The 14,148-nt window shown below is 38.7% G+C and overlaps 1 protein-coding gene across 1 annotated transcript; it reads left to right on the forward strand.

Annotated features, from left to right (window-relative positions):
* The first annotated feature begins 511 nt into the window (after nucleotides 1–511).
* On the forward strand, nucleotides 512–13,278 carry LOC113022802 (interferon-induced GTP-binding protein Mx-like). Its single transcript, XM_026168612.2, has 12 exons — nucleotides 512–832; nucleotides 8,897–9,034; nucleotides 9,140–9,294; nucleotides 9,665–9,803; nucleotides 10,120–10,318; nucleotides 10,411–10,489; nucleotides 10,582–10,704; nucleotides 10,841–10,982; nucleotides 11,095–11,253; nucleotides 11,358–11,434; nucleotides 11,515–11,742; nucleotides 12,612–13,278. Exons 1-12 carry the CDS (start codon nucleotides 646–648, stop codon nucleotides 12,891–12,893), a joined length of 1,908 nt encoding a protein of 635 aa, XP_026024397.1. The 5' UTR covers nucleotides 512–645; the 3' UTR covers nucleotides 12,894–13,278.
* The last annotated feature ends 870 nt before the right edge of the window (nucleotides 13,279–14,148 follow it).

The following is a 14,148-nucleotide window of genomic DNA, read 5'->3' on the forward strand; positions in this document are numbered from 1 at the left end:
CATCAGCAAAGCATTTACTGAAGTTAGAAATCATAAGCTTCACGGTACTTCTCTCATAGATTTACACACACACACATACATCGAGAGAAAAACATGCTCAGGATAAGACTTAAGAATAAGTATTTTTCCTCTTCCGTGGACAGGATGCTGGATGACCCAAATCACTGTGGTTTAGCAACAGGAACTTTGCGTTTTGCCCAGCTTAAGGCTATCTCCCGTGATCTTGCAAGAAGTAGGTTAAAGTAACAGGAGAAATGAAAGAAATGAAACCTAACCGAACTCACTTAATTGCTGATTTAGGAAAAAATAATTTAAGTGAAGAATTGTAATGCCGCTAGGATAGGCTCCAAACCCCCTTATGCAAAAACCTGAAAAGGATAAGCGGAAGAGGATGGATGGATGGACTCTATAGTGCACACTGCACAGTCAATTAACCGCGAGTTAAAGAAAGTATCACTTTAAGAAGAAGCTGCCTCCTCTCTGTATGTTTGAATAAACAATGCGACAACAGATGCCAAGAAACGAAACTTATAGCAAACTCTTTTCCGGGTTAAACCAACAATTTTGATAGAGCAGGTTACAGTTCACACTGTCATTTTTACCTTTTCTACAAAATCATTTTTCAGGAGACAAACATTAGCTACCATGAACTCTTTGAACCAGCAGTATGAGGAAAAGGTCCGTCCCTGCATTGACCTCATTGATAAACTCCGCTCTCTTGGTGTAGAGAAGGACCTGGCGCTGCCTGCTATCGCCGTGATAGGGGACCAAAGCTCGGGGAAGAGCTCTGTGTTGGAGGCGCTGTCCGGGGTGGCACTGCCGAGAGGAGTTGGTAAGAAGACACTTATTTCCAGCTCAGCAAACTCACTGTTCATTAGACTCGTGACAGTCCAGTATATAAGTAATCCTTTCATACCTTACTTAAATAATATACCAAGGGCGTAGATTTGGCATGGACGGAAGGGACATGTCCCCACCAATATCCAGCGGTTATTGAATTGTCCCCACCAATAATTTGATCTCTTTGAGTAAAGAAAAACAAAACCGATAGAAAAAAAAACGATCTGTCAATGTCTCATTCACCCAGCGGTGCAGAAAGAGTTAAATTACGTTCTCTGCTGGAGTCCTGTGGAACATAGGACTGCCATAATGAATTAATTAAATACACCATTAAATAATTAATTAAATGTGTCAATAATGAATTAAAATTGGAATTAATTAATTAAATAAATAGGTATGACACATGTAATTAATTAATTATTGACACATTTAAATAATTATTTATGTATTTCACATTTTTATTAATTATTGACACATTTAATTAATTATTTAATGATATATTTAATTATTTATGTATTTCACATTTTAATTAATTATTGACACATTTCATTAATTATTTAATGATATATTTAATTATTTATGTATTTCACATTTTAATTAATTATTGACACATTTCATTAATTAATTAATGATATATTTATTTATTTCATTTTGGCGCCTGGCTCTCATCTTGAATTAATTTTATCTGTCAGCCTCACCCATCAAACCCAGGGGGCGGGGTTAACGCTGCCCATGCAGCTTCTCTAACATTTCATTGGTTGCCGTGCAAAGTAAGTCAAAACAGGTCGATCCTAGATAATCGATTGCTTGTGTAGACTTGGGGCAGCCAGGGGCCCGTTCTTCGTACGTCGCTTACTACATCCAAGATCAAATGACACATCCAAGATCAAATCATCGCGCTAACCGTGAGCTCGCTAATCCGGTTCCCCGAACACACCTGCTGTTGACGATTACTACAGCTGGACGCAGTAATGTGACATCACTTGGTGTCGTAAAAGGGGCTACGCATCGATAGTAGAAACATTGATCGGCAACCCTCTGATTGGTCGGCGAAAATGTCGACGGAGCGCGCTCGGCTCGGTATTTTTCGGCAGCAGAGCAAGAACTCTTGAGTGAGGGATTTCAGGAGTTTCAGAGTTTAATCAGAACGCAAGGGAACACTGCAAAGGCTGCAAAAGCAAGGAGCGAGGGCTGGCAGGAAGTTGCTGACAAATTAAACTCGTAAGTAATTTAATAATAACAATAATAATGGAGTGGATTGATATAGCGCTTTTCAAGGCACCCAAAGCGCTGTACAATGCCACTATTCAGTCACTCTCACATTCACACACTGGTGGAGGCAGCTACGGTTGTAGCCACAGCTGCCCTGGGGCAGACTGACAGAAGCCAGGCTGCCATATCGCGCCATCGGCCCCTCTGGCCAACACCAGTAGGCGGTAGGGTAGATTTATTATATTACACTATATTATCCAATATTATATTACATTATATTATAATATGTTATATTTTATCCTCTGTCACATTAGAGCCACGACAGGACCCACTAGAACATGGGAACAGGTAAAAGTGAAATATAAGAATATTCTACAGAATGGTAATATTTATCACTTATATTGCTTTTAGTCTCTTGGAAAGAGACCCTGGAATAATCTGTTTGTTCATAACAGCAACCAAGAAAAGGGCAGAGCAACAAAAGACAGGTGGTGGTCCTGCACCCCCTCGTCAACAAGTTGGTTAAGTAAATAATACCCTCACGGGAAAATCGATATCTCTCTATGAGCACACTGTCGCGCTGAGCTAAAGGATCCTGTCTGTCCCGCAATATACGCTGAATTCTGAGGACTCTTCTTATCAATCTTGCACCTTCCGCAATGGGTGGCTCGCGTATACGGACAGGACATGGCTGCGACAGACTTCCCAAATCCACCTTCGCTTTTATAGCCGTGGTCTCTCATCTTGATTACACGAAGTAATTTACAATTGCTACTCTGAAATATGAATTAAATCTGTAATAATCACATACATGTAATAGAATGTTAATAGTACATTTCCCTTTTTTTAGGAAATGACCTGTGTGAAATCAATAAATGGATCAGGTGCTGCATTGTCTTTAGTTACATTGATGTTATTTATTTATGGTGAAACAGTGGTGGAATATCGCTGTTGCTTTCGTATGAATGACGCGGACATACCTGCGTGGCCGCGATCTAATCCTGTTTACATAAAGTAAACCTGCTCCCGAGCAGGTTTACGCTTACGGCTCTGTTGCTATGACAGCAAGTCCCGGATGAGCTTCGGGGAACCGAACGATCCAGGATCACGCGAAATCGTCAACAATCTAATCCGGCTAACCTACTTAGCGAGGTACGAAGAACGGGCCCCAGGTATCCCAGAATGTATTTCAAATCACAGGCAGCAATGGTGGTGCTGTAGTTTTAAAATACCCCGTTTTTCTGTCACCAACTACACTTTTAACAGTGTTTTAGCCGCGAATGTCGCGCCGTATGTCTGGTCAGGTTGTCAACATAGAACATGTTTGCAAAAGTGCTCAGATGTTTTCAGAGATTTCACTAGCTCTGCTAACAGTTAGCATGCAGAGCGCACCCAGGGGGTTACGTTAACCGGTTTGTTTACATATTCCACTCTCCGTGTTCCACATGTTGCATTCACAGATTCTCATTTTCACCGAACGATCGTCTCTTTCCGCCTGGTCTTGTGTCTCTGTGCTTCTGTAACATAAAGAACGAGCTGACATTTTTCTCACGAAACCAGCGATCAGCTCAACAGACCCTCAGTTTACCTGCATGCATCCTCCTCCTCACCTGTCAGCTGTTTAACACCTGCTGCTAATTCAAGAAACACGCCTACCTGGTGATAGTCACAGTTTAACTGGGCAGCCGGTACTCGATATAAAGCAATGTCAGCGCATTTTTCTGCACAAGATAAGGAAATATAGTATTTTTCCCGAGCGCAGAGCTGCTGGAGCTCGTTTCCTTACAGAGCACTTTATAGGCGAACAGCTTCATCAGCGGCTGATGTCCAATCACCGGCACACAGCTTTGAAACCTCACCTGAGTTTTAGCTCTCAGTGGTTAAACGCTGGACTTCATTCACTCAGGTTCTGTCTGTCGGGTCACGTTTACTTCGCTGTTTTATTTACAACTGAGCAAATCGGTTTGGCTGAGGTTAAAGTTACGTTTCATAACTGCATAGTTTCACAGACCTTTAATGGTTCACTGGCACATGTGTTAGACTGAACTATTCGCTTTTCTTTATCTGGTGTGTTTTGGATTTAACAGTGAATTTTGAGATTAAACTGATTTTTAAAATGTTTTATACAAAGAGGAAAGAGAAGGCGCATTTCCACCGAGAGAAGCAGAGTTTGCAACAGCATGTTCATCATGAAGTCTGCAACCTGGACAGAAATATTATATCATCTATTTTTTAATAGTTATTCAACTGTATTCTAAGCACCAGCTATCTGTTAGAATTTTTAGAGTTTACTTAACTAAAAATAAATGAGGTTAACATATAATTTGTGTGATTTTTTTTCTCTCTCTCTCTTTTCTTTTTTCTTTTCTTTTTTTTTTTGTGCTTTTTCGGTCATGTTATGTTTAACTGTCAAAGTTTTGTTACAAACTATGAAACACATCTTGCAGACTTCTGGATGTTAGAAGAAAACTAATACTGCTCATGAATGAGACTAAAGGCAGGAAGGTGTCCTTTAAAACTAAACATGTTAGTAGGACCTCCCTATTTATATCATAGTTTATGATATAGCACGTGCATTTCAGTAATAGCCTACTGATTTCAGTGTAGTGGTGTCACACAACAGTCACACAGCTCACATGGTCATTATCTGTGATACTCCTTAACTATAATTTATCTAAGTTAACTTCAGTTAACCATTCAGACGGTTCTTTTGCAATGAAAAAGCTGTGTACCGGGGCCTGCGCTTTGTCGGTGGTAATAACAGCTTGCGAGGCGAGCGGGTCTATCCCAGGCTTTGCCGTGAGACTGGGCATCGAAGCACTTTTGCAAAGAGGCTGTATCTTGACAAACCGACCAGACATATGAAGATTAAACCACTACATTCTCGGCTAAAAAAAATATTAAAACTGTATTTGGTGACACACAAACAGGGTTTTTCAAAGTTCAGTTCTGTTAGTTTCCACATGCCGGTTGTTGTGTGCTAAAAACAGTGGCCACCAGGCCAAAGCAATGGTTTTGACTCGATCAGCGTTAACCCCGCCCCCTGGGTTTGATGGGTGAGGCTGACAGATAAAATTAATTCAAGATGAGAGCCAGGCGCCAGGACTGCCAAAGTGAAATAAATAAATATATCATTAAATAATTAATGAAATGTGTCAATAATTAATTAAAATGTGAAATACATAAATAATTAATTAAATGTGTCAATAATTAATTAATTACATGTGTCATTACTATTTATTTAATTAATTAATTCCAATTTTAATTAATTATTGCCACATTTAATTAATTATTTAATGGTGTATTTAATTAATTCATTATGCGAGGGGGAGAGGAGGATGGCAGCAAAAATAACCTGGATATAAGAAAGTATTTTTCAAAGAAACCTGTAAGTCACTTAAAGTCAAGTTCACTCATAAAATCTGTCCATCATAATAACATTACAGGCTATGCAAGGCAATACATGCCAACCCTCCCGTTTTTTCTCGGACAATCCCGAATTTCAGTGCCCCTCTTATTACTCTTTCTGGGTTGCAAAATAAACTTTTAAAAACATTTCAGGCGAGAATGTAGCTGTGCAAACTTCAAATATCTGAACCGGGGAGAACAGCAAACTCCCAGCACATCGTTTTAGGCTTTGGCCCACATCAGTCTAAAATTGTATGTAACCATGAATAACGTGTTGCCATGTCCACCAGGAGAGACTGGACCGTATAGATGTAAAACAAATATGCCGGCAGTTTATCTCAGTTAACGAGAGGAGCAGGCCTGTGTTTGGCTCCTTCACATACTGGACATTAAGTTATTGTGTGGGACACCAGTAGTCCATGTCTGTTGCTGTAACAGTAGTTCATGTTTAGAGTAAAACATCCCAGCTCACTGATTTGATCGGGGCAATAGTGCCTAAAATGTTGCATAATTTTGCTGAGAGATCTGTTACTTTGTGGTAATCTTAGATGAGTAGTTTTATGGACAAACCCCACCAGTGCTAATGTATAACAGATGTTGGTGTACTATAACTGAAGTAATGTTGTTAAGTCCTTAAAGTCATATTATTTTATTGTCATGACTGTATTTTAAGCTATTTTTATTTTTGTATGATATCTGATTTATATGAAATATGGCTGAAGTAAACTAAAGCCTAAAATACTTAGTCAGTCATTTGTTTAATAGTAACTTAACATTATATAATTCACATATAAAACTATAAATTGTAATTTTAAATGGTTTAAAAGCATGTAGAATAGCATATGTATAAGTATATTTCTCCTTTTTTTAAATCAAGAAGCAAAGACAAAAAGGAAAAAAAAAGAAACAGGGCAGGGTTCGGTGGCTGAATCATCCGTCCCCACCAATGCCAAAACCAAATCTACGCCCTTGTAATATACACTACTGGTCAAATGTTTTAGAACACCCTAATTTTTCCAGTTATTTTTTGCAATACAAGTCGTTCAAGTCCGATGAATAGCTTGAAATGGCACAAAGGTTAGAAAGGCCAGAGGTTAAAAAAGTTAATGTTTCCCAAAAATGAAAAAGAAAAAAAGTACATTTCAGAATTATATGTTACTCTGCCGAAACGGTGGGCCAACTCATCTCCCGTGCAACATATTTATTGGCCTTACCAAAAGAAAGTGTCTTTGAGTATAAAATAAAATGGGGGGCGGCTATTTTCATGTCTTTATCTTTATCATTGTGCCACATATACAAAAAGGCCTTTTTCAGGGAACACAAAATGGGTTAACAATTTAAAGATGTTCTGCAGCAATGGAAGTCGATCAAGCCTTGAAAGCTGGTGCTACTAATTCCTACAGGTGTTCCATCTTTTCTGGATTACTTACAATCCCCTCTGTCTGCATAAGGGCAGTGTTGGAACACACTGTGGTACCATACTGTTATAGCCCGTCTCGGGGTGGCCAGACCATAAGGGTGATCCATCCCCGTCTGACCCCAAGCAGCACATCACACAATTAGTACAGTTTGATGGTGATTTATTTACAATGAGTGGATTTAAAACAAAGGAAAGGAGCGGACTATAACTTTGGGGTGGACCTAACGAAAAAACAACAAACAAAAGGAGCCTATCTCAAGGATATATCAAACTTGCCTACTCAAAAGAATTAAACCAAACGACAGGAACTTACCTCCCCAACTAACAAAAACATGAGAAAACTGTAATCAAAGAAAAGGGCAGTCCACCCCTACATGCCCCTGTGTAAAACAAACATCACTAGACAGGTAACATAAAGTCTGCCAGTTAGGATGGGCCGAGGATGAAAGGCTCGCCGTCCATGGCGGTGTCATCAAATACGTTGTCTCCCGGTAGTTAGCCAATCCGCAGGAACTGTCCCCTGGATCCACCAATGACGAGAAGGCACCTACACACTTAAATTTGCATATGAGAAACAACATTACGACAGCAGTCGTTAACACATACCCTCGTGAGCATCAGTTGAACAGTATTGTACTGCAGAGAGTTTATTGTTACAAAAAAAGGTAATTAATAATGGAAGAGAGACAGGCCATCAGTTAAAAATGCACAGAGAAATTGCAAAGAAAGTCAAGGCGTCAGTGACTAGAGTTACCTTCACCATCAAAAGGCACTCAGAAACTGAAAGGATGAGGTCTGGCTCACCCAGCGCACAACTGAATCAGAGGATTTTGGTTTAGCTGTTATATCTGCCAAAGGTGGCGAGTCAAAAGTTTAGAATACGTTTTAGTCTATAAATTGATTCCATTATTTCTTTTTTTTTTAACTGAAGTTGCTTATTTGTAAGATGCTTTCATTTCAGGGTGCAATGAGACATTAAACTGCATCATTTTCAATAAAAACTGGAAAAATTGGGGTGTTCTAAAACTTTTGACCGGTAGTGTATATACATTTGAAATCCCTTACCTTTGTTTAATTGGCGTTATTTCTCTGTTCAAATTCAACTTGTAACAACTTGTTCAAATCAAATCCTTACAGTACTACCTGACCACTGGTCTTATCCTGGCATGGGCTCTGACGTGGTTCTATAGAAGTGCGTTTGAATATATTTGGATAAGCCGAGACAAATGTCGGGCTGGCTGGATAAATTTCAGTTTCTGTTTCTGTTTTCTTAGTTTCTGTTTTCATTCTTGTTGCTTTGAGTCTTGGTCTATTTGAGTTTCTGTTTCTGGGACCTTCACTGTTTCCCTCTCTGTCTTGTTTCATTTTGGTTCCTTTGCCCTCCCTTGTTTCCTTTTCTTTCTCATCTTGTTTATTGAATAATTTCCTCTGTTTATTTTCCAGTTACAGTGTATCTGCAAAGTATTCACAGCACTTCACTTGTTCCACATTTTTGTCATGTTCACTCTTATTCACCTTAGTCTGCACACAACACCCCATAATAACAAAGAAAGAAAAGTTTGCTTGAGATTCAATTTCTACAGACCTCCAAACATGGCCTTCAGATTAGCTCAAGAACAGAAAGTGAAAGTTTCATGGAATGGGTTTAGCTGGCTGAGCAGCTACATGCAAACCTCACATCATCAAGCATAATGTAAAGAGTCAGATGCATGGGTATAAACCACTGGACTCTGGAGTAGTGGAGACGTGTTCTCTTCAGGAAGAATGGTCAAAAATCCCCGTAAATCCAATCTTAAACCTTGTGGAAAGCCTTCCCAGAAGAGTTGAAGCAGCAAAGGGTGGGCCAACATCATGTTTAACCCTATGGATTAAGAATTAGATATTCCTGCAGACACATAAGAAAATGTGTTTGGCAATATAGTATAATGACTGCTTTTTTATGATCTTATCAAATACTCTGGGTATTCACTCAAATCTTTTCCTCTCTGTCTCACCATTCACTCATAAAAAACACAGGTATTGTGACAAGATGTCCACTAGAACTGAAGATGACAAGAAAGAAGAAAGGAGAGGCGTGGTATGGAAAGATAAGCTACCGTGACTATAATGAAGAGCTAAAAAAGCCTTCACTTGTGGAGAAAAAGATTCGGGAAGGTACAGCGTGAAGTATTCTTAAATGTCACTGTTATTGATGGAGGCAGAAGATAGGCCAGCTAAACTTATTGTTCAGGTGTGACTCAAACCAAATCCTCTTTTCAGCACAAGATAAACTGGTGGGGAATGGGACTGGGATCAGCAATGACCTCATCAGTCTGGAGATTGCTTCCCCTGATGTCCCAGATCTGACACTCATCGACCTGCCTGGCATCACCAGAGTGGCTGTCAGTGGACAATCAGAGGACATTGGTGAACAGGTAGCATTTGGTGGTAGAATGCATCAAGTCAGATTAAAATACAGCTCAATTCATCCCTGTCACATGTTTGCTGTTTTACTTTTGATTTTTAGAAAAGCAAGAAAGACCCCATCATAAATATATGCATGATTGCTATCAGTACAGCCCACAGAACACTATCCAAACCACAGCTCAATAATATAATCATATGATATATTTCTCTTGTGAAAAAATGAAAAGTATGGCTGTGATCTTTTATGGGTATTACATTCATTCACAACTTGATTTGAACAATCCTAATTTGGGCACGATTAGTTTGTATAACTTTTTGCAACTATATTTTTCCATTTCGTAGCTTAATATTTGTTACGTTACAAGCTAATACTTTCAGATAAAACGACTGATCCAGAATAACATCAGAAAACAAGAAACCATCAGCTTGGTGGTTGTTCCATGCAACGTGGATATTGCAACCACAGAGGCTTTGAGGATGGCACAGCAGGTGGATCCTGAAGGAGAGAGGACTTTGGGTAACTAGAACTGATTTTAAAAAGTGCCACCTGGCTTATAAGCAAATGTCTCTCTTAGGTCATTGATTCTCTATCCACTGAATAAATATAGTTGCTATGTATGCTTACTGCATACATTTATCATGTTGGTTCTGTTTTCACTGGTGAGGAAACTGTTGAATCTCATTTAATCTTTTTATTAGTTTGTCACAATGTGAGCAATATTTAATGGCTGGCACCAAGCTCTGACTGGAGCTCATTAATGATTATTATCATCATCATTATCCAGCTGCTTTTCTCATAAGGTGGGGAATCCAACACTATCTCTCTCTGTCAGGTATCTTGACTAAACCTGACCTGGTGGACAAAGGCACAGAAGAGAACGTGGTTAAAATTGTCCATAATGAAGTCATCCCGCTGAAGAAGGGCTACATGGTGGTCAAATGCAGGGGTCAGAAGGAGATCACAGAGAAGGTTTCACTTTCTGAAGCACTAAAAAATGAGGAAGCCTTCTTCGAAGAGCATGCCCATTTCCAGTAAGTTTGCTCTTTTTGGAAATTATGCAAAGAAGTGTTTGTGGTGTGTTAGGCTGTGTTGCTTATACTCTAACCTTTTGTTTGTGCTGTAGGACTCTCTTTGATGAGGGTCAGGCCACTGTTCCTAAACTGGCAGAAAAACTCACTCTTGAACTGGTGCATCATATTCAGGTAAGTACTTATTACTGTTTTACCTTTGTAGGTCACTGGGGAGAGCTTTAACCCACTCCAGCTTTGATGTGATTTGTCCATGTGATTTGTAGAAATCTCTGCCACGGCTTGATGAGCAGATACAAAAGAAACTTAAACAAACTCGGGCAAACCTGGACAAATTAAGCAATGGACCCCCATCTGATGCAATTGAGAGACTTGGTTTCCTCATTGATGTAAGTTCACCAGTTTTTTTAGGAGACAAAAAATTGCCAGCTGCAGGTTTTGCACCTCCTAAACAAAAGTGTAAGAAAAATGAATATGAGCTTCTGGAAACAACATTTCCTGTTCTTTGAAACCGTTCCTTCTTAGAGAGTGTCAGCATTCACACAGGATGCTATCAGTCTCACCAAAGGTGAAGAATTAAAATGTGGATACAAGTCCAGCATCTTTTCCTTACTGAGAGGTCAGTTTGCAGTATGGAGGGAAGCCATAGAGACCTCTGGAACAAATTGTAAGTTAATTTAAAACTTGTTAATTAGTTACCTCTAATATACCTACTGTTAAAAGATGAAATTATTAATTATTAATACTATTTTCCCACCACAACTACAACCATATTATAGTCAACTGGAATATTCAGAGAGAGGTTTCTCAATATGAACGAAAGTACCGTGGAAGAGAGCTCCCAGGGTTTATCAACTACAAGACGTTTGAGGCCATGATCCAGGAGCAGATCAAACAGCTGGAGGAGCCTGCTGTCCAGAAACTCAAAGATGTGTCAGGCATGTTTTTTATGATACCGCAATCATTGAAAGTGATCACAGAACATGTTACTTTGCAGGTATTCTTTCATTTTCTAATTTTTTATATAATTTTCTCTTTTTAGAGCTTGTGAAGAAGGAGCTCTTTGAGTTGGCACAAAGCAGCCTGGTTGGCTTTCCTAACCTCATCAGAACAGCAATGGTAACATCTCCTTTGCTGCTTGTTGTATATTTATTAATAAACACTGATAAATATGTACTGACATCTTCTGTGTGATTTAGCTGAAGATTGAAGACATCAGAACTAAACGGGAAGCTGAAGCAGAGGCCATACTGAGGATGCAGTTTCAGATGGAGCTGATCGTTTACACTCAGGACACAACATACAGCCAGATGTTAGCAAAGAGGAAGAGGGAAGACAAAGAGGAGGCTGTAAATTCCCTGGTGAACAATAATAGCAGTGGGGCCACCCTGAAAGAGATGCTGAAACACCTTAAATCCTATTACCAAGTAAATGTTACTGAAACTCTGTTTTTTATGTTTGCATTTAAAAACATGATATAGTACATAAACTCTTGCCATGTCAAAAGATACATCCCACTGAAGTTTTCAATATAAGAGAAAAAGTAGACTCTTTGAAACAGTGACTACAGATAAGCAACAACAAAAAGAAAAGAAGAAAACTAAAACTAAAGCTGAAATTTAGAATGTATACAGTTAAATGAAATGAACACCTGTTATATTTATGACACAGTCACATAAAGCAACAAACAGGAAATTTGGGTTAGAGCCTGAATTTGCTCACTGCCCCAACAAACTCAGCTTGATGGGACAAAAATGGGCCACAAAGTAGAAACAAATCCAGTTTATCTGCCCATAGACATCAGTACAGAAGCAAATCTTTTACTTAGAGATGTTTGGCCTCAGTAACAGTAACAATGTTAGTTTGTTTTTGCCTAATAATTTATTAATACAGAATAAATGTTTTAATGTCTTCTCAAAGCCAGGTCCAAATTCAGGTCTGACAGTATTAGAGACACCAACTATATTTTTGTGATGGCGGCACATGAAGGATTTAGCTTTTTAGCGCATCCCTATTATCTGCTGGGAGGGTGGTTTTAGTCTTTGTTTTATTTTGTTTTAAGAATATTACTCAACTTTATTAAGTCTTAGTCTGGTATGACTTTTTTTCTGTTTTTCTTTAGATGTGAACACAATGTAACCAACTAAGTTGGTTACAAAATATCGAGATGTTCTATGATTTTGTTCACAGCTAATAATTTAATACAAAATAACAACCATGTTCAAATTCTGACATATTACAGACAGTAACAAACAAAAGCTTTTTACGTCCTTATTTCTGTCTTCTCCGCTCACAGATTGCTGGTCAGCGTCTTGCTGACCAGATCCCCCTGGTGATCCGCTATCAGATGCTGCAGCAGTTTGCCAACCAGCTGCAGAGGGAGATGCTGCAGATGCTTCAGGATAAGGAGAGAAAAGAGTCCCTGCTTCAAGAGGACATTGGCACAAAAATTCAAAGGGAACAACTTCAGAACGGCCTTAAACGCCTCTCAAACGGCCGCCTTTTGTTGACTGAGTTTAGTATGAACACATTCAACTTCAGCTCAGCACAAGGGCAAAGCTTAAAACCAGATTTCTAACCTGACAAACAAAATGATGGACGTCACTTCATAGAATCATAGAAATATTTCCCCAGCATTCGCTTTGCAATACATTTTGAGTGCCTTTATTATAGATTGTAATTGTTTTAGTGTGTGTGTAGATATATATAATATATATATATATATAATATATATAATATATATATATATATAATATAACATCTTAAAGGGTCATACGCATGTATGTTGCTGTTGCAGAAGTATATTTTTTGTTTATTAAAAATGTTTTGAGTGTTAGAAATAAAAATCACTGGTAATGGTATGCACTCCATGTGCTATTTTGTTATATTGTGTGTTACAGTTTGTGTATACATTAACGGGGGAAATGAATAACTAAAATAAAGTGAGACATATACTAAAAGGCTGAATTTTTTGAAAGTCACATTTTTTTCTGCAAAAATATGATCAGAATGTATTAAAAGAACATTTCTCAACAACGGATTCATCTTCAAACTGGTACAGCCCCAAAATAAATGAGATTAGTTATACCACTGTACAAAATATGGAAACAGATACCAATTCACAATGACAGGCTTGGTATTATTTGCCCTCCACCCTCTAATCTTTGTGCCATCCTTAAAGTTTTTTGGTCATATAAATGAAACTGTTGCCAGAAATTATGGGGAGGATAAAGTTGTTCTGAGCCCCCTTTTTAAAACTATTTTTCTACTCATTAAAACATCAACATGAACTACATAATGTTAATAAAATATGCAGCGAAAGCTAGATAGAAAACAATACCTTAAATCCTGACAAGTGGACTGACCCTCAAATGCCTCAGAGTGGTATATTCCACTGCCTACAGTTCTCTTAATCCTTTACTTTGCAAAGGTGAACTGAAAACCAAGCATGTGTTGGACATTATCCTTAACTTCTACTCAAAAAGAACAAATTGTGTTTACAGCTGTAATCAGTCTGCAGTCTTTGTTACTTTCAATACCTTGAAAAGTGAATCTTGTCCTTCAATGCAGTTGCCATACAAAAAACAAGAGACCAACATTTCCTAACGCATGTTTATGTTCATGGTTCCAGGATTTCACACCTGCAGGTCACCTGGTATGTGACCACTAGGTCTCCAGAAAGTCTTCTGCCTTTTTGTTTTCTGCAGCGTAAACTGTTGGCTAACGTTCATCATCACTCAGTTTGACACGCCTTATTAAATGCGTGCTCCGTCACTGAAACGACGGGACGGGCCAGTCTCTCTCTCATCATTTTTACACAGGCACCTGTAACG

The sequence above is a fragment of the Astatotilapia calliptera genome, chromosome 5 (assembly GCF_964374335.1).
Source record: "Astatotilapia calliptera chromosome 5, fAstCal68.1, whole genome shotgun sequence".
NCBI lineage: Eukaryota > Metazoa > Chordata > Actinopteri > Cichliformes > Cichlidae > Astatotilapia > Astatotilapia calliptera.

Bases quoted from the DNA above. Each gene is read 5' to 3' on its own strand.
- LOC113022802 (XM_026168612.2), top strand. From the start codon at position 646: ATGAACTCTTTGAACCAGCAGTATGAGGAAAAGGTCCGTCCCTGCATT. The intron at 9,035-9,139 runs GTACAGCGTGAA...TCCTCTTTTCAG, and splicing joins GGAGAAAAAGATTCGGGAAG to CACAAGATAAACTGGTGGGG. The intron at 10,705-10,840 runs GTAAGTTCACCA...GTTCCTTCTTAG, and splicing joins GACTTGGTTTCCTCATTGAT to AGAGTGTCAGCATTCACACA.